The sequence below is a fragment of the Manacus candei genome, unplaced genomic scaffold (genome assembly GCF_025592945.1).
Source record: "Manacus candei isolate 608988 ecotype Guabito, Panama unplaced genomic scaffold, ASM2559294v1 h1tg000083l, whole genome shotgun sequence".
NCBI classification, from domain to species: domain Eukaryota; kingdom Metazoa; phylum Chordata; class Aves; order Passeriformes; family Pipridae; genus Manacus; species Manacus candei.
Genome location: NW_026138131.1, coordinates 2701106 through 2721211, shown reverse-complemented (window position 1 = coordinate 2721211; position 20106 = coordinate 2701106). Strand labels below are relative to the sequence as shown.

Below are 20106 nucleotides of genomic sequence, written 5' to 3'. Positions count from 1 at the left end.
AGGACTTGCAGGGGCTGATGAGTGTTATTTCTCGGGATCAGGCTGAAATGGCTTAGTAAGACATAAGTGCTGTTTTAAGGACAGTCTTTAACTGAATTGCTTCAGTCCTGAAGAGGACCAGATCCTTTCAGGAGTTTGTGCTCAGGGTGTGATTCATTTATAACTTAGATGAATGAGGTTGTTCTCTGACATCTCTTCAAATTGTTTGCTCCAGATATGCAAGAGCATTTGTCTTTATTTTAATTCTAGTTATCTGGAGATCCATGTTCCATAGAACCCAAGAAGCCAAAACGGTCGGGAGAAATGTGTGCCTTCAATAAAGTGCTAGCTCATATTGTAGCCATGTGTGATACAAATATGCCATTTATAGGGCTTCGGATAGAGGTATGTGTTAAAAAGTACTTTGTTTCCTTCCTCCCCTCTGCTACTCCTGATTCTTGTGTCTAGACATGACTATTTGGCCAACTTGTGGTCATGTGCTCACTCTGGAGTTCCCCTGCCGGCTGAGCCTGGTGACTCAGTGTTCTACACTGAGTTGCTCTGGTCTTGTTAGAGCTGGTTCTCTAACACCAAGCCCTGCAAAAAGCTTGAAAAGTCGAGAGAAAAGGGAAAATGAGAATAAAAGACACACTTGTGGGCGGGACTGGGAGACAACTTTGTACCAGATTTGCACAGACCATTTTTTTGGCTTTCCAGTACTTGAGGATGTGAATCGTCTGTTACCCTTGGGGGGAAAAAAAAATCCTTGAAAAAGTTGCAGGTTTTTTGCTGGACTTTTTGCTTGGGATAACATTTCTCTTTGTTCATTCCTAGTTATCTAATATGGACATTCCTCACCAGGGAGTACAAGTAGAAGGAGATGGCTTCAGCCATGCAATACGTTTGTTAAAGTAAGAGGATATCCCCCTGTTTTTCATTTTATTATTTCTTCGTTATGGAGAGTAACACTATATCAGAACTTGGGAAGGATTTTTTTTGGGGGGGGTTGTGTTTGGTTTTGGATATTTTTAATTATTGTGTATCTTGGATGTGAAGTGGGGCTATAGAAGAATATAAGTAAGAGTAGACAAAGATCCAACTGCAGTTGTTTCTTTCATTGGCCTTAACTGGGGAGCTCTGAAAACAGTCTGACAGTCCTCAATCCTAGAATCCAGGCAGTGCTAAGGAAGATACAGTGATGATTCATGAACATGCAATTTTAGATCAGATCGGAGGCCTACATACTCCATATGTTGTTTCACAATGTGATACTGCAGAGAAAATGCAAGGAATCCCAGAAAAGACAATTGCAGGGTAAAGAACTTGTAGGGGAAACATCTGTGAACTGTACAGTAATTTAAGAGTGGAAGGGACCTGTGGAGGTCATCTGCTCCAACCTTCTGCTCAAAGCAGGGTTGATCAGCTGCATTTCCCAACCTCCAAGGGTCATCTGAATGGCAGCCCTGTCCTACAGCTCCCTTCAGTTTGGCATTATCTGCAAACTTGCTATTCCTTTGTATCATGTATTGTTAACCTCTGTGTTAACCCTGAGGAATGCCAGCCAGAACCAGCTACTAACTGGACCTGCAACAAATCAGTTTAAAACAAAAAACCACAAAACCCAAAGACACCTCCTTCAGTAAAAGCATCATAACTCCTTTTATGCTGCAGAAGTGTGTACTGACATAAAGGAATCAGTCTCTAAATGCATCAGGCCTTCTCTTTTTATCTTTACATAGGAGCAGAGAACTTGTGAGCTGAAGTTAAGGGTGGAACATGAAATTCCTGGATAGATTCTCAAGGGATTTGAAGAGTTCAGCATGTTTTTACTTAAGCTTTATCTAGTCTGTCCCCTGAGCTCCACTCACACATTGTGATGTGAATAAATTAGTGAGTACTAAGAGAACTGCCAGGTTGTTCATTGCATTTAAGGCAAGCTTGTTCTACAAGGCAAATGAATTCAGCTTGCCACAGAACTTACTTATTTTCATCTTTTTTGGCTTGCTTCTCTGTATAAGAGCTTTATATTGGTGGGCTCTTAGTTCATCAGGAGAGAAGGGCAATTCAACTGATTCCTTAATAGTTTATAATTTCCATGTGTTGAATGCATATAAAAATTGGTCCTAACTTAGAGAGCTTTTGTGACACATTTAGTTCTTGAAGAGCAATAGGATATCTCCTTGTGCAGTCCAGGTGCCTCTGCTGTTGATTTGTTCATTCTTTCATGTCCAGACTTGGAAGTCCTTTAGGAAATACTAGAAGGTACTATTGTTGCTTTTGAAACTGTACTGTGTATAACTGGGGTTTTGGTTTTTATCTTGTATAGAATTCCTCCCTGTAAAGGTGTAAACGAGGAAACGCAGAAGGCTCTGGACCGATCTCTTCTTGATTGCACTTTCCGATTACAAGGTAGAAATAATCGCACGTGGGTGGCCGAGCTGGTGTTTGCAAACTGCCCGCTTAATAGCACTTCATCCAGGGAGCAAGGCAAGTTTTATTTAGGAATACTGATAATTTTTGTTTCTTGGTGCTTTGCATTCTCTGTTCCAGTAGTTTTAATGTCTTGGAGTTCCTGGAAGGCTGTCTGCTCCTAAGGTTTCTAATAAACCACAGTGTACCTGAATCAAAATTTTGACTGCTGATTTGATGCATTTTTGTTGTTTAAAATTTGCTTCATGGTTACTAGCTACAGTTTACTCAGAGTCTGTAAGCCACAGGTCAGGAACCACTAGTTTGAACAGTATTTGCCATCTCCTAACACTGCAGGACCAACCCGTCACGTTTACCTGACGTATGAAAACCAGTTGTCTGAACCCGTCGGAGGTCGCAAAGTCGTGGAGATGTTCCTTAACGACTGGAACAGCATCGCTCGGCTGTACGAGTGTGTCCTTGAGTTTGCACGGTCCTTGCCAGGTACAGAAGTCACCTCCTTTGTGTTGAAAGGATGGGTTTACAGATTACTGTGGTTTTCTCACTCTAACTGTCTTTCCTCCTCTCTTCAAAGACATACCCAACCACTTAAACATTTTTTCAGAAGTTCGTATCTACAATTACCGAAAGCTTATCCTTTGTTATGGAACTACCAAGGGGAGCTCAGTAAGTAATTCCTAAAAGCTCTTTAAGTGTATGCTTGAAAACAGAATGGGTAGGCTTAGAATTCTCAGAATTTTGCTTGTATTACATTATTGTGGAATTAATATAGATGAATATAAAAAAGACAAATAGAAGATGTTTCATTGCTACTTTGCTGGGTTGCTAGAAGTTCAGAATGTCTGAGAATTTCTGTAAGATACTTTATGTTGTGGAAGGAACAGTTACGTGCCTCTGATTGTGAAAGCTGATGTGGCAGCCTTTTTTTGACAAACTTAAAATAAGTGTTGTTACCAGTCACTGCTTTAGTCAGATATATGAATACGTTTAAGCTGAGTGCCTAGTTCTACCTTAGAAGAGAGGACTCTAACAATGTTTTAAATGCAGTACTGTGCTTTCAAATGAAGTGGTCCTTAATTATTTTGTAGCAGTGCTGTTCCCTTGTTCAGAACTCTAGCTTCCTCTGTAATATTTGAATTTACAGCTTGTTAATTATTTTTATAACTGATTACTCGCTCACACCCTTGCCTTAAATGCAAGGTAGAGGAGGAAGTAAGTGCACGTTTATTACAGACTAATTTCGTGTGCAACTGCTGCAAAGTAGCTCACACACTTGAAATTTGCTTCCTAGAAGATTTTTGTGTTCATGTTCTAAGCTGAATTTTTAATGAGCATTTTATTGGGAAGTGTGTGTGCATGTGTACATATCTATATATGTATGTATCTAGGTAGCCAGAGCAGCAATGTGTATTTTGCAGGTAACTTCCTTACATAGTAGTATGTCCAATTTTCATTTTTGTGTGATATGATTTAGGAAAACCAGTCCACCTCCAGCAACTCATTAATCAGTTTTCTACAGCACAAATCTCTTGAGTTTAATTTTCTCCGTCTCACCTTTGGCAGAAAAGACTTTTTTCTTTTTGGTTGAGTTGCTAGTGTAATTGCCCAATTCTGTGGTTGCCAACAATCCATCTGGCTAAATGGATGTTAAAGCTAACAGGGCTATATTTTTGTCTTCAAAACCTCAGCAACTTTTGAGGAAGGTGAATTAGGAATCTATTGAGGCTTGATGAAAAATGGGGGGGGGGAAATTAAATCAGACCAGCTTTTCTTGTTATAACCTCTTGTTATTACAACCTAGTTGTTCTAGCTCCCAAGACCATTTTATGTTCATGACATTGCAGATCAGCATTCAGTGGAACTCGATACTCCAGAAGTTCCACATTTCACTGGGAACTGTTGGCCCAAACTCAGGTTGCAGTAACTGTCACAACACAATTCTGCACCAGCTCCAGGAGATGTTTAATAAAACGCCGAACGTGGTGCAGTTGTTACAGGTAATGTTCTAAAAAAATTCTCTCAAGCAAATTGCAAGATATTTAAGAGATGAATTCTGATTAAACTGTTCACTTCAAAATTACATGTGTGTTAGGATTGTTTACGGATCTCATTGCCAGAAGGTGTCTTGGGGAAGATTGTTTTCCCTGACTTCTACTTTTTGGTAAAGCTACCTGATCTCTCAATATCTGTTTTCCCTCAGGTTTTGTTTGACACTCAGGCTCCACTAAATGCCATCAACAAACTTCCAACCGTGCCCATGCTGGGTCTGACTCAACGCACCAACACTGCCTATCAGTGTTTCTCAATCCTGCCACAGTCCCCCACACACATCAGGCTGGCTTTTAGGAACATGTACTGCATTGACATCTACTGCCGGAGCCGCGGCGTGGTGGCCATACGGGACGGGGCCTACAGTCTCTTTGACAACAGCAAAATAGTTGAAGGGTTTTACCCTGCACCTGGACTAAAGGTGACTGTTTCTGTGTTTTCTGGCATGTTGTAAAAAAAATGAGATTCTGACTTGAAGTATGGATCTGGCGTGAAGAGCTTCATGAAGCTTTTTTTGTGAAGAGCTGCCGGTCCTTCCAGAATTCTGAGCACAGAAGGAAGTCTGTGATTTATCGGTAGATTTGTTAAATTAGTTTGAATTCAAACATTTCCTTTCAGAAAACTAACATCAAGTGTTAGGGTTTGTGTTTTTTTTTTCTTATCGGTACAATAAAATAACTTAGAGGCTGCTTCAGGCAGTTAAAACTTGGTGAAGCTTTGTGACTAGGCTGTATGTATGCTCCAGGATTAACAACTGCTCCTCACAAACTATGATGTGTGGCAGTACAGTGCTCATACGTTGCAGGTCAGAAAATGCTCCATGTCAGAGGATTCTAGACAGAAACTTCTCTTTTAAAATAGTTCCCATCAGTGTGTGGCAGAAGCCTATGGCTTTGCTTCTGAATACAGCTCTGGTCTGCTCTTCATGAAAAATGAATCTGTGCACACTGACAAAATACCTGAGGGCAACTTGTACCAGTGCTAGTTATACTGAAATACTGGAAAGTGGCACCCGCAGAGAAACAGGCTATTTTGCTAATTTTTTCTTCTGACAGTTGCAACTGAATGCTGATTCTCTGGCACTACATTTAACTGGTCCTGAACATCTATCTCTTCCATGAATTCCAAGTGGAAAGCTAATGGGAATAGGAAGGGGATTGTAGATACCCATGGAAAGTATAAGAGAATGAAATTGTGAAGGTGGAGGAGGAAGTAATTCAAAAGAGTTGGCAAGTTCCTCTGGGTACAAGAGAGTACTATGGAGGAGGTGACCTGGGTGTTCCTACCCAAACAGGGCAATTTTAGGTGTGATACAGCAGGTTCTGGCTACTTGAGAGTTGTTCCGGAACAGCTATTTGCAGGTGGAGGGTTTTCCCTGTTTTTAAGGAGAAAAGAAAAATGTTGGTATTTCAATTTACTGGAGATAATTCATGTTAATGAGCAAGGTGTCTCTGTTTATGAATTGATATATTTTGAAAACTAATTATACTGTAATTAATGAATGCCCCCTAGTAGTTAGTTCCAGAGACCTGCCTGTCTCTTACGTGCTGTAGATAATAAAGATGGTGTTAAAACTTGGTAAATACTGTGTTCATTTATGTAATAAATTTTAAACAGGGAAATTGCTAACAAAACTGACTTCTCCCCAGACATTCCTGAACATGTTTGTGGACAGCAATCAGGATGCACGGAGACGATCTGTAAATGAAGACGATAACCCGCCTTCTCCTATCGGAGGAGACATGATGGATTCTTTGATATCACAGCTTCAGCCCCAGCAGCCACCACAGCAACCACAACAACAGGTACCCTTCAGGCAAAACAAATGTTTATTGTCTTGCACAACGGTAGGTTTCTAAGAACTTTATGTTCTAAAAGGATTAGCAGTAACAGAATGGAAAGGGAGACTATAAACCTGCTCTGCTGTGGAATTCCCCTTCGGGCAAAATGTATTAATTTATTTTGCCATTTCTCATTCCAGCGTAAACAGCCCATAGCATATGAACAGCAGCTTTGGAAGGTCACATGAGACTTGCTGCCTAGAAGGGAAGGACTGAGGGAGGGAAAACAACTGTCTCAGATAAAAGATGGGAGGGGGAGTCACGAGGCTTTGCTGTTACGGGGTAGCAGATAAAAGGAACAGGGTACAGAGATGTTATGTCTTGAGAAGAAACTGAAAATAATAGCAAGCACTGAACAATGTGATACAGAAAATCAAACAACTAATGTTGATGGACCTATAAGACCCAACTCTCATTAGTCTTCTGCACATGCTTAACTTCAGTTTTAGTACAAAATGATCAAAACATTTTGTTGTCCTGTGTTGACAATTTCAGCCATTTGCCAAACAGGCAGGAGCATCGGGAGCGTATCCTCTCACTTCACCACCCACCTCCTACCACAACACAGTGACGCCGTCCCCATCCATGATGCACACACAGTCACCAGGTAGGATGGCTGGGAGTCTGTGTGCACCTGCAGCTCTTTGTGCATGCATGTTTTTTCCATTGTTTGAGCTGTGTTTAGCCCCAAGTTAGACAAGAGAATGCACATTACACTGTGTCAAAAAAGAGCAAAGTCCTGCCATGCATGTTTTGGAAAGTACATTTTGAAGCTAGAAAAAGAAACATGAAGTGAAACTGTCATCTTTAGCTGTGTAATACTTGGGACTGTTTTGTTCTTACAGTTTACAACTCGCTAAGGCGAAAAACTGTTAATTTTCAATACCTGCTTCTTCAGAAAAGCTTTTAATCACCAAAGCTCTGCTTTCTGCTCCCAGCTGTTGTAGCACAACAGCTGAAAAATATTTAAATTCAGAGAAGGACTGGGAAGGGGGGAAATGCCATTCTTCAAGCCAAGTATTTTGGGAAGTTTCCTTTGTGTGGTAAATCAATCTGAAAAATATAACACTCATGCATGTACAAAATAAAGCCTTTGCAAAAACAAATTCTCTTGAATCTTGTTTGCTATGCCTAAAAAGGAGGGAACAGTTGACAGAAAAAATTAGAACAGAAAGATGGGAAATGTGTATGTCAAGTGACGTGATGTCTTTGATCAGGAAATTTGCATGCTGCAAGCTCACCTAGCGGGGCTTTAAGAGCACCATCACCAGCATCCTTTGGTCCAACTCCTTCACCTTCCTCTCTTGGAATCACAATGGGACAAACAGCTAACTTTGCCAGCCCACATGGTGAGTTCTTTACTAACAGGTGTATATATAATTAGAGGGAGGACAGATTGGCTTCTTGAAATCTCAGGCAGACCTAAGTTAATTTAGAAAAATTTGTGTTTTGTAATTGGCTCAAGGTTTCATGTATGAGGGTGTAACTCTTAACAGTAGTTGAAAGAAGCTGCATGGCATGTTGAAGTGTTCCTAACGTTTAAAAATGGACTATCAGTCACTCCTTTCTCCTTACTAATGTGGGGAAATTCCATGTGGTCTTGTAGCAGAGCAGTGGCTGCAGCTTTTAATGAGCATTGTCTGTTGTTATATTAGTTAATGGATGTTCACTGCTTATGATTCCTGGAAAAATGAGTGGAACAGGTTAGAAATTCAAATATTTGCGATTTGAAAATGTTGTCAAAGTCTGGCTGGTTTGACATACATATATGTGAGAACATGCCTTTCGGTTGTTTCCTTTATTAATTAAGTTGGTTTTTTGGAAAGCTGCCAAAACAATTGTTTGTGTAATCACAGTGCATTGGAAACTGTTCTATAGATCACAGTAAATGAACGGTTCAGATGGTAATTTTGGCACACCACTTTAACTGTTAAGGTGAACAAAGGGAGATAGATTTACAACAGACTGTTTAAGGAGCTTGTTCTGATCAGTCTCTATAGCAGAGTACAAAACCAAAGATATTTTTGCAGAGATAATTGCCAGATACTGAATAGATGAGGAACAGTCTAACTGAGGCTTCCATTTGCGAAGGAGCAGTAGAATTCCAAGTCTGTAGGCAAGAACTCCTTTTAGTTTAGAACCTGTTATGTGTTGAACATGACAATTTTCCTTTACATTCCATTGTATTTTACTTTTTTAAAAATACAGCCTGAAAACCCCCACTAATGTTTCTTTATGTGGTTGTAAAATGCAGTCTAAAAGCTTGCAGGCACTTTCATACTTTGCAGATTTTGGTAAGAACTTTTTTAGATTTCTCTGTTAGAAAGCCTTTTACTTTTTGAAGAAATAACAATGGTCTTGTAACATCTGTAGGTACCATAGACCCAAGCTCACCATACACCATGATGTCACCCAGTCAGCGTGCAGGGAATTGGCCAGGATCTCCCCAGGTCTCTGGTCCATCACCAGCAGCACGGATGCCTGGAATGTCACCAGCCAACCCTTCCCTTCATTCACCTGTCCCCGATGCCTCTCATTCCCCACGAGCTGGAACAAGTAGGCTTCTTTATCAGTGCTATAACTGTGAAACACTCATGTTTAATGTTCCTAGTTCTGTTCCTTTTGGTGGTTGTGTGTCAGCATAACAGTCCTTAGTGCCCTTGTGCAGTAAAATGTCTAAGGAGATTAAGTCTTTATTCTATCCTAGTTCAAATCTTCTGTAACAAATTTGAAAATGAGCTAAATCATACAGCACAAATGTCAGCAGGATTGATACCTCTTGTTGCAGTGCAGAAGTCAGTCTGAAACTACTGAGCTCCGTGACTGAGAAAAAAGTCTTCAGAGTGAAAGCAATGATAAGGCACATTTGCCAACCCAAATACTAACTTTTCACATCATAGATTTGCAATGCTGCTCTTGCACGACTGATTTAGCCATCTTTACATCTCATTGAGTTTGTTGTGCCAACCTGCTGTCTGCTGGCATGCTGCAGAGAGAGGAAAGGGGAGTAGGGTTTTAGTGTTACTGAGATTCTTTGCATGGGTGGAGGGTCAAAACTAACTCTTTGTCTATCTGATGCCTATCACTAGGCAGCCAAATTCTTAAACGATTAAGCTTTGGCCCAGAGAACTCACTGATGTGTAGTGACACCAGTTTAAGTGAACACATTCCTTGTGTTTCAGCTTAAATCCTTCCTTACTGCAAGTCCTTTTTGTGCCCCAGCAGGTTCCCAAGCCATGCCGACTAGCATGCCTCCGCCTCGGAAACTACCTCAGCGCTCCTGGGCTGCGTCCATTCCTACAATCCTCACCCACAGTGCCTTGAATATCCTGCTGTTGCCCTCTCCTACCCCTGGGCTTGTGCCAGGACTAGCTGGCAGCTACCTGTGCTCCCCTCTTGAGCGATTCCTCGGATCGGTTATTATGAGGAGGCATCTTCAGAGGATCATACAGCAGGAAACGGTGTGGTTTGAGTTTAATAACTTATTTAACAACTCTTCTTTTTTATACTTCTGTACTCCCATGTCTTTCAAATCGGGCACAAACTGAAATGCGTCAAATATAATAACTATTTGCTGTTAGACTTTTTGCTGTACTTCTGAATTTTGCCATCTAAAACGGCTAAATTTAGAAAAATAATTTAGTTCTGCTTCTTTTCCACACAAATTGGAAGTGGAAAACCTGTTTGGTGAGGTGAAGTTGGGTAACTGGTATGATGGCAAGACTGTGACCAGATTTTCAGATGCCATGGCTTCTGTGAGTTTAGTGTGTCCATTGGGAGTTAACTAGAACAGCCACAGGGTTACTGTGGAAGCCACTGCTTGGCAGGACTGCCCAAGAAATTAGTTACCAGTTGACATTAACTGAACTACTTGGTCAGGAATGTTGCTTTAGGATTTGGGACAGACAACGTGTGCCTCTTCACTTCTTTGGCATGGATTCAGTGACAGAGAAAGAAGCCAAATCTTGCATAAATTTAATTCTCAAGGCAATTTTACCTCTATTCAAATATCATGTGTTTCTTTCTGGAAAGAGAGGCTGAACGCTGCACTGTGGGAAGGGAGTGAGAGAGTGTGTGTATGTGTGTGTGTGAGTTCACACTATTTAATGAGTGACTAATTGACTGTGGTTCTTCTTTTTATGCAGTTACAGTTAATAAACTCCAATGAACCAGGTGTAATTATGTTTAAGACGGAGGCACTGAAGTGCAGGGTTGCTCTCAATCCTAAAACCAACCAGACCTTGCAGCTGAAAGTAACACCTGAAAATACAGGACAGTGGAAATCAGAGGAGTTGCAAGTGTTGGAGAAGTTCTTTGAAACAAGGGTATGTACTCAAACTGTGAAAGTTTACATTTCTGTGCATTGCTTTTAATCTCTGGTGGTGTTTGGAGTGGTACTGCTGATCACTGGCATGTGTAAAGGCTACAAAATATAACATTAACAGCTGTGCATGTTGGTTACATATTAAATGGTATAGCTATTATCTAAATAGGCACTACTAAACTGGGTCTTTCTTTAGGTTGCAGGACCACCTTTTAAAGCAAACACCCTGATAGCCTTCACAAAATTACTAGGGGCTCCCACTCATATCCTGAGGGACTGTGTACACATCATGAAACTGGAGCTGGTAAGTTAACGTGGTTCACTGTACTTTGGTTATATTTTTTTAAAAAATGTTGTATCTTTATCTACAAACACATGAATTACTCCAAATTTATATATATGCTACTTAATGTTATTAAATAAGTTTTTGTTTTGCTACCAGCTCTCCTGGAAATTCCCAAAGTTTCTCCTTTAAACTGATGATTTGGGAATCTACAACCATGTTACTGCACAGCAGACATATGCATAGGCTGACTGGATTCTTGTTTGCCCCATGCTCAGTTCTTTCAGAGTTATTCTGTCTTTGCTAAACCTGGCAACACGTGCAAGTTTAGCTGAAGAGGCACATTCTGCTTTATGATGTTTCCCTGTTTCATAGCCATGTATGTCACTGACATGAGACCTTTGCGTTTCTTTCCCTGTGCTGCTCTCTCTGAACAGTTCCCTGATCAGGCAAGTCAGCTGAAATGGAATGTGCAGTTCTGTTTAACAATCCCTCCCAGTGCTCCGCCAATTGCGCCTCCAGGAACACCTGCCGTTGTGCTGAAATCCAAAATGTTGTTTTTCGTAAGTACAGATACCTGCTTTAAAATTCTGTGGGCTGCATGTCTCTGAGATCATCAGGGGTTGGTAGCAAGACACACACCTACTGCATCTGACAGCTGTAATAGCTGAAAGTGTTGTGCTGTTTGGAAGCCTGGATTTACGTGCATCTCTTGTAACGAGTTCAGTTCATATTCCTATTCTCTCTTCTATAAAAGCACAGCAGCTCCTCATGTTTTGTGTTCTTGGGGAGATGTTGGCAATATATAAAGTTCAGCTCCCTCTGGGCTGCATCTTCCAAGCGCTCAACTTCTGTGTGTTTTGTTCTTCTTTGAGGCACTAACCACCTAGATTAGCTGATGTGCACATTAGTGGTCCTGGGAGCAGGAATTAGATGTTTAGAACAAATCCATATTAGTGTTTTTTTCTGAGGCAATGCTCACTGCAGGATGCTTTTGAGAAGAAAATAGTCTCCACCTGATTGATAATTTCTCTGTTACAGAATTGATGTCTGAAAACTGAGGGGTTGGAAATACATGCTGTCTGTAGGCCTGGAGTGTTTAACTGTATCAGAAGTTGCACTGAACTACATCATCATTCAATTAACACACTTTTTGGTTTTTTCCCCACAGCTCCAGCTAACACAGAAAACAACAGTCCCACAGGAAGCTGTTAGTATTATTGTCCCAATTATTTATGATATGGCATCGGGTACAACGCAACAGGCTGACATTCCCAGGCAGCAGAACTCTTCTGTTGCTGCTCCAATGATGGTTAGCAATATTCTAAAGAGATTTGCTGAACTGAATTCACCACGACCAGGTACTGTACATGTCCAGTAGATATATTCTCTTCACCCAGACATCTGTGACAAATCTCCAGTGTAAAACTAAACCTCTCTTAAGTCTGAATTCTTCTTGATTTCTATCTTACTTCTTTAGTAATTACAAACTCCTGATGTGACAGGCAGTACATAACTTAATAGCAAGTACTGGCAACGCAGCAGAAGGTTGCACTGATGATTCAGGCTGGGTTTTGCTGTTCTGCCCAGGTGATAGAATGCACCTCTTTGTTGGCCCAACTCTTGTGTCTCAGTAGGAGTCACACTTTTTAACGGGGCCCAGAGTGAGTCACAAGAAGTATGCTACGGTCAAGTGTCAGTTTTCATGGTTAATTATGAAGTTATTCAGCTTAACAATAGAATATAGAGGGATGTTGAAATAGTTATCAGAACTTGTCCGTGTGCTGTGAATGATTAAAAAGTAATTGGAGTGACTGTATACTCCTTTGTCAGTGTGTCCACCAGCAGAGGCGCATACAGTTCTGTCCACCAGACATGCTGTGAAGTGTTTGAGCTAGGCTGTTCTGAATGTTCATTGGCCTGTAGGTAGTGCACTGTGAGCAACGTTGTGCTTTGCTTTCCCTCTTGTTTGTCGTGCTTTTTACTTTTTTTTTTAGTATCTGAAACACTGAACAACAGTAGCAGGTTCTTTGGGCAGCATGTTGTCTGTAAGCAGTAGTTCGGGTTCCTAATACACAGATGGCTCATAAGAACAATAACTTTCAATTCTGCTGAAGAACAAAATTTTTCCAATAACCCAGTGAATAGATTGAAGTTGTGAATCCAGAGGTTGACTCTTACTTCTATTCTGTATAATTATTCATCTTGTTGTTATGTGGTAATTTTAACTCTGCTCGATGGATTATTTTGATTGCTAGAACATGAGCAATGTCTATCTTAAATTGGTGTGGGTATGCATACATTTCTGGAAGTTGTGATGGGATTTAAATTAACATGCTTTTTCTGTTTAACATGTAGTAATAGTGTAGGTAAATAGGAGAGAAAATAGCCTTGAGGGCATGTGGGGTTCCCTCTAGGAGTTCTGTCTGTGGTACAGAGCTGTTGTTTGTATAGCACTTTTATTTCAAAATAGGTTAACTAAACTTCAGGTGTTGCTTTTGGAAGGTGCTTCCCCACCAAATTCCCTGGCATGGTGAAAGGTAGATACTTACTTTGCTGTTTGTTGTTGAACTAAGTTGTGTTCTAAAGTAAACCCTCCACAAAACGCCGCAGCAGAGCGAGTGATGTTCAAAGCTGCTCTTGAGATCCCAGGTGAGATGCTTTCTGATGATCATTAGGTAGATAAGAATGGACATTTTTTGTTTGTCATGCAAGTTTTGAAGCAGTTTGGGAATGCAGTACAGGGAGCAGAGTATAGACAGGGGAAAAATGCATAGGAAAAGAGCTTGTGGCCCCAAGCAGGGCCTTATCCAGGAAAAGAGGAACGTAGCTGGTTGAGCAGAGGACATTTCTAGTAGTCCTTCCTCTGACTTCTAAAAGAAACAATGAGTCTGTATGGATTGATTGATTTCCACCACCAGCCAAAGTAGGAACTTCCATGAGGACACTTGAAATGCAATTTCCTGTGTTTTTATTGTCAAAACATATATTATTATATCTGATAAAGGAGAGCAAGATACCTTCTTTTCTTGGCCGCTGATAGGGGAGCCAACAGATGAAAGTAGATAACTGGGAGACTTCTTTACAATAGCAGTACACGGGAGATCCCAGATGCATATCCTTCCTTTTCTGATCCTATTGTGCTGTACCCAGGATTCTCCTCCCTGTTAGCTCTTCTGCTGCACTAGTTGCAACCTGCTTGGTTAAGGGAATTTTTCACTGTTGGAGTCAGGAAGGAGCAGGGCCTCCCATCATGCACGTACAACATTACTGGCACTTCTGTTGTAACCCGGAATCAGTGTTGCCTCATTCTGGCTGTATCTTTTTTACCTTTCTCTCTTTGTGAGAAAGTCTTTTGTATTCAGCTTAATTTTCCTCTTAATAAAATGGTAGTGCCTGAAAAGTAAGTTCTCCTGGAAGAGTTTTCTTTTCAGATCTGTGGGCAAACACATTCTGCTGTGTTTAACAGTAAAATGTTGACTATTTGTGAGTAATACACTGTCTTTCTGAGATCACTTTGCCTATGCCTCCATGGGAAAAAGTACTTTACTTTGGGAAAATAATTGTATGAACCGAGATGGAATCAATGTCCTGGAATAATAGGTTTAAACTTGAGCTGTAAGTCTACAATCTGCAAAGTATGTAGTGGACATCAATCTGGTAAGGAAATGAAAGTCCCTAAGGATGCTGGAGTCACCCTTAGAGAGGAGCTCAAGGGACTCACGTTCCTTAACCCACTTCACAACTAACTTTTAAGTGTCTGATTTTCATTGGTGCAGTGGATGCTACTTAGCCCAGATTTGTAGCTTTGATATGATAATGACTTGCCCAAAATAATCTTGGGAATCCCTAGTTTGGCAGTTTAAGATTAATGCATCCCAACAGGCTCTGCTCTTGTCTCTTTGCTCACACTGTTGCTCCTTCAGCAGCAAAATTCAGTGTCTTCTAATTGATATGTCTTGAAATATGCAGGAAAAATTCAGCCCACAGTGACCAGGGTATGATAGTAGCTATTAGTTGTATTCTCTTACCAGGAAATGGTAGATGAAAATCACAGCTGCCTGATACTTCACCTTTTGTTGTTCTGATTAAACCCTTTTGCTTCTGTCAGTTTTAATTTCTTTAAGCTATTCAGAATGTGTGTGTTTTTGTCAACGAGTGCTGGTATTCAAAACTCAAGGTAGCTGTGGCTGGTTTTTCCTCTCTGTATTACATCTCCGCTGTTGGAAACAACAGTCTACTTGCTCTGTATTTTATTTTGCAAGTTTAGATGTCAAGGGTAGAGCCAGAGCAATGTGGTTGAAAGAAACAGATTTCTGACTTTTGCTCAGTCTTGGAATTAGAAATGTTTCCAAGACTAGGCTTAGGACAGAAAACATCTTTCAGCTGTTTCAGACTTGAGCCTTTTGAAATGTTTAGTGTCTGCTCATAATCGATAGAAATAAAACTTGAAAAAGTTGGGTTATTTTCTTTACAAAATGTGGTGCTTTTTATTAATAACATACAGAAAAATTCGGACTGCGATAAATTCTAGCGTAGATTCAATCTGACATTCAAAAGCAAATAAAAGTTAAAGAGTTTCTTGCAATGCCGTGACCAACCAGAGCAGTCCTGCTGGGAAAGCCGGAGCTCCTTCAGCTGATAACTGTTACAAATCCCAAAGTGCTTGGAGGTCGCTGGGATCTGCCGTGTGTGGCTCAGCCCCTGCCCCGCGGGGTCCCGGGGGGTGTCAGGGTGAGGAAGGGCTGTCTGGGTGCGGGACTAACCTGTCTCTTTTCCCTGTTCCAGAGTGAGGAAGGGCTTTCCGGGGCGCGGTGCTAACCTGTCTCTTTTCCCTGTTCCAGGTGAATGCACAATATTTGCAGCCGTTCGTGATTTGATGGTTAATCTTACGCTGCCCCCTGGGGGGCGTCCCTAGACACTTTTAAAAGAAGGCTGAAAGTGAGACAAAACAGCAAAAAAAAAAATATATATATATAAAAAAAATAAAAATAAAGCCTTCGGTTAAAAGAGGACGTTTTAATTTTACCTTTTTTTCTAAGAGCTAAATATAAACTGGCAAACTTTCAGGGATGCACTTTCATCACATGAGTATCACCACGACTTTTGTATAGTGCTGTTGTATAGTGTGTTTTAATGGGAGACACTTCAGACTAGGTAATAGATTGAAGTATCAGCTTGCTGGTAATAGATTTAATATTCTGTTTTATACTATAAAGATTATGAAAATGCCAAACTTGTTTGTTTTTCTGTTTTTCTTATGTTTTGGTGTAATAGTCTTTTTTTAAGGCAGGTCTGTCATTTTTGAATACTGTAAAACTGTGACAAACTTTATATTGAAGCTGTATTTTAATATGACTGCTTTGAATCCTTAAACAATTTATTTGGGCTTGTTGTAAACATGTCCCCAAAAAGCAATATTTAATAAACTGGATTAAAAAATCTTAAACTGGATGTTGTATAATCTTCAAATTTATTCCTCTCCACTGTAGCCACTGGCCAGATCTCGTGTGTACACACTTACTTGACTGTCTCTGAATGTGATCTTGCTTCCATACACACCACACACACGTGATGCTAACTTAAAAACCCAAACAAACCTTTATTTATTTATTCTGTGGGTTTGATTTGTTCTAAGTCAGAGTAGAACAAAGTTTGTTCATTTTCCTGGTTGTACAAATAATTACTAATTACTTCAGTGCTTCTTTTCTTTACAGTCACAAGGAACTACACCTGTTCTGTCCCAAAAGAAAAGTTTAGTGGAAGAAATAACCCTTTTTCATCTGTCATGGAATCTGTAATAACAGATTCTTATTTGTAGAAGCAGGTAAAGTAGGAGCTGAAACTGCATACCACAAAATTGGAGAGGCTGATCCAAGAAAGAAACAACCTCACATTTAACTTTTTTAATTGGATGGTATGTAAATAACTTTGTCAGTGATTACTGAAGGCTCTTCTAACTGAATAAAATGTCCATCTTTAGGAATTACTCTGTCATTTAACCATTTGTCCTCATGGATCAGTATTCTCAAATTTTTATCAAGTTCAAGTTGGTTTCCTGACTTCATGCAAGTGTGGCTTTCTGCTCTGCTGCCTCACTGCCTCTGCAGAGCTCTCTCAGCTCCCTGCTCAGCTGAAAGGTACTTTAAACTAATTTTAAATATCTTCTGGTGGATGTATTCCAGCCTGCCTTGCTGTCTTTAGGGCTCCCCATTGCCCCTACAACTGTCACACTGGTTTTCCCTGAATGATTGAGTCTCTTTCAAAGCTCTTGCCATTAGAAACCATCTTTTGGTTGGTGCCCAGTTTAGATTTCAGCCATGAACCTGTGTTTTTGGGTGTGGCTTCTGTAATGCTGCTTCTCTCACCTGTGTGTATATAACAGATGGTTATGCAGTTTCTACTTCTGAAATAGAACTCATCCCCTGGAGTGAAAACCTGCAGCTTTTAAATGTTCCTGGTTGCTACTCAGTTTGAAAGAGTCTGTATTTCTGTCTTTTCACAACTAAATTGATGTTTTAAAATTAACAGGTGATACAAGTATTTTCTGAAAAAGACTGGCTGTTATGCTGGCTGCTGCTCTGGATTCAAGGTGTGAGCAGTCCCATGCCTAAAAGCAGATTTTTTGATACAGAGAAAAGTACCTGCTGCCCTTTGTGCTGAGGGGCAGGGAGGAGTGTGGTGATGGACAAAGGCTCCCCTGTGGCTGCTGAGAGCTTCGGCACTTGAAAGTTAAAGGGAGGGGAGAGGCCTCCCCACAGGGCAGAGAATACAAAACATGTTTGTACTGACAGAGGGTTGTGGACTGACACTCCAAACCCGAGGTGATGGGCAGATTGAATTTTATTTTATGTAACCCACACCACTCCTAATACACAGCACAGTTTAAACCTTTCTCCTAAATAATTAAATTCTTAAGGAAAACGCTACTGGTGAAAGCATTTCCCACTGATCAGAGACACACGTTCCTTTCAAGGCAATGACTGTGTCTATTTACAAGTGCAGTTTTAATTTTAATTTTCCATGTGTTCAGTCCATTTTGTTGGTGTATCCACCTGCTGATGTATCCATCTGCTGCACTGGGACCATTTGTAGATTTTCATCCTTACAGGAGATTTGTTTGTCCATCTGTTTAACTAAAAGTGCTGCAGTGACTCCACATACTTCTAGAGGAGGTTTCTGGGTTTCTCATCAACCCACCTGTGGGACAAGGATGAGGGAATTGTATTATACAGAGGAAAAATAGCAGTTCTGAGCTGATCCACAACTTTGGCATAGCAATGTTAGGAGAGATTAGATGGGAATACGTTTTAGGTATCCAAAAAGCCATCCCAGATGGCAACCACAGACTTTGTGGCTTTCCAGGTAACAAATACTGATCCTGTTAAAGGTTTCCTCAATATGGAAAAGAGTGGAGAAGCCTTTTTGAGCCCTGCAAACACTCAGACAAGGAGCTGAATCCAGGTAAGGTTTTGGGGTGGGGAGGGGTTGGTTTGAAACTAAGTTTAAAATTACTTGTTATCCTTACACGTTTGAGTGTCCTTTGAGACTGCAAATATTTAACTGAGTTTGCAAAGGCTGCAGGAAACAAGTTCTGATAATAAACTGCTGAGACAAAACAAGGCTCCATAAAACCAGAAGCTGTTTTCCTTTACGAGCTATAGTTTGTCTCTAAGCATGTGCTCGGTTTCATCTGTCAGTTGAAAGTGGTTAGCAGGCATTTGAAAGCAAAACCTTCTGTATGAAAAATAGACTACTAGGAGAATATTCAGGTCATGTCATTCAGATTGATTATTAATCTGTTTAAAGGTGTCGCTTCACAAGTTGTGCTACACTGGTTATTTTACCTCCAGTGGTTATAGTTGTTCTCCCAGCCCAAGTTTTCCACCTACTGCACAATTTCAGATGTTTTTAAGGTAAGAATGTATTTCGACAAGTTAACTTGTAATTGAATTATATGAACTGTAGGTAGCATCTAGGCTGTAATTACAAAGCTGTGACTGTGTAACCCCATAATACCAATATAATTGAGTCGTTCACATTTAGATTAAATTCTTTTTGACTTCAAATATGCATCGCTTTTCTGCAGATGCTCCAACAGCTGCTGGTGCTTTGACGTTCAGCGGGTAGATCATTATTTTTGGGGAATGTTTTTAAGCCTTAACTTTGGCTCCGGGAGCATCACACGCCCGGGAAGCAGGTGCTGTGCTGCCCCTTCACTGCGTGACGCTCTGCCCGTGTACTCCCAGCCCCTCCCGTCCTTCTCCCAGAGCAGTACTTAACTTCTTTGGGAAATGACCCCGCTGAATAGGTTTGACAGGAAATGTCGGGCTGCTGCTCTGGAAGATAAGAGAGGCTGAGTGGGGACCGGTTGTACTCCCGTTGGCTGGAGGCAGGAGTACGGAAAGCCCCAGCAGCTTAAGCCTGGACAGCTTGAGTTCCTGCCCCTAGAAATGGAGCTCAGAGGGGCCCCTGGAGGCGGTGGAAGCAGAGCCTCTGGAGCAGGACCATCCCCCGCTCACTTTGCTGGAGACCTGCTGCACACAGCCGGGAGCGACCGGCGGCAGCAAGTGCTGTGGGAAAACGGGGAAGAGTCGTGTTTAGGCTTGTCATGGACTGGGTTTACTCCTCCTATGATTCCCCCACCACCACACGTGGCTTTGGAAGGCCATTATCGAGACTGAAACTACTGGAGCAGTGGGAATTTCAGCTGCACGTGGGACTCTTTTGGAGAGCAGAGTGTAAAGGGGGAGCTTGTCAGAAACTACAAGAAAGGGGTGTGTGAATAGGCTGCTCTGGGGTGAGGAAGGGTTTTGCTGGCATCCATTCCCTGTGTTAGGGCAGGCAGCTTCCAGGGCAGAGTGGGTTCGGGCCAGAAGGGGTTCCTTCCCTCTCCTTTGCCACACCTGGGGATGTGCTTCCTCCTTGACAAGTAGTGTTGAAAGCTCCATTTAAAAGAGACAGAGAAAAGCATTCCTGTCCTTTGAAGGTGATGTTGCAAGAGAAAGAGGGAGGGGGCAGCTGAGGGGCTGCAGGCCAGCCTGGGTCCTGCTGTGCTTTTCCTGTCCTGTGGTCCTGCAATGTCGATCCGTAAAGCAGGGACAGAGCCAGCCTGGAACAGAGCTGGGAGCTGCCGGTGGTGTCTGTGGTGCTGCTCTGTACATAAGCTCCTGCTTTGCTCCTCGAGGTTACATAGGATA

General features: G+C 41.3%; 1 protein-coding gene across 3 annotated transcripts in view; it reads left to right on the top strand.

Annotated features, from left to right (window-relative positions):
* Positions 1-16355, top strand: part of MED14 (mediator complex subunit 14) — a 34052-nt gene extending 17697 nt beyond the window's left edge. The window contains exons 15-31 of one of the 3 annotated variants that reach the window (XM_051811668.1): positions 250-384; positions 814-890; positions 2306-2466; positions 2746-2892; positions 2984-3075; positions 4254-4406; positions 4610-4879; positions 6108-6263; positions 6795-6906; positions 7517-7648; positions 8673-8855; positions 9525-9760; positions 10445-10624; positions 10820-10927; positions 11344-11469; positions 12078-12267; positions 15751-16355. In XM_051811668.1, coding sequence (XP_051667628.1) covers positions 250-384; positions 814-890; positions 2306-2466; positions 2746-2892; positions 2984-3075; positions 4254-4406; positions 4610-4879; positions 6108-6263; positions 6795-6906; positions 7517-7648; positions 8673-8855; positions 9525-9760; positions 10445-10624; positions 10820-10927; positions 11344-11469; positions 12078-12267; positions 15751-15824 — 2532 coding nt within the window. In that variant the 3' untranslated portion in view covers positions 15825-16355. Of the gene's footprint in view, positions 1-249; positions 385-813; positions 891-2305; positions 2467-2745; positions 2893-2983; positions 3076-4253; positions 4407-4609; positions 4880-6107; positions 6264-6794; positions 6907-7516; positions 7649-8672; positions 8856-9521; positions 9761-10444; positions 10625-10819; positions 10928-11343; positions 11470-12077; positions 12268-15750 lie in introns of all 3 variants that reach the window. The other 2 variants (XM_051811667.1, XM_051811669.1) reach the window with 2 other exon arrangements.
* Positions 16356-20106: the final 3751 nt, after the last annotated feature.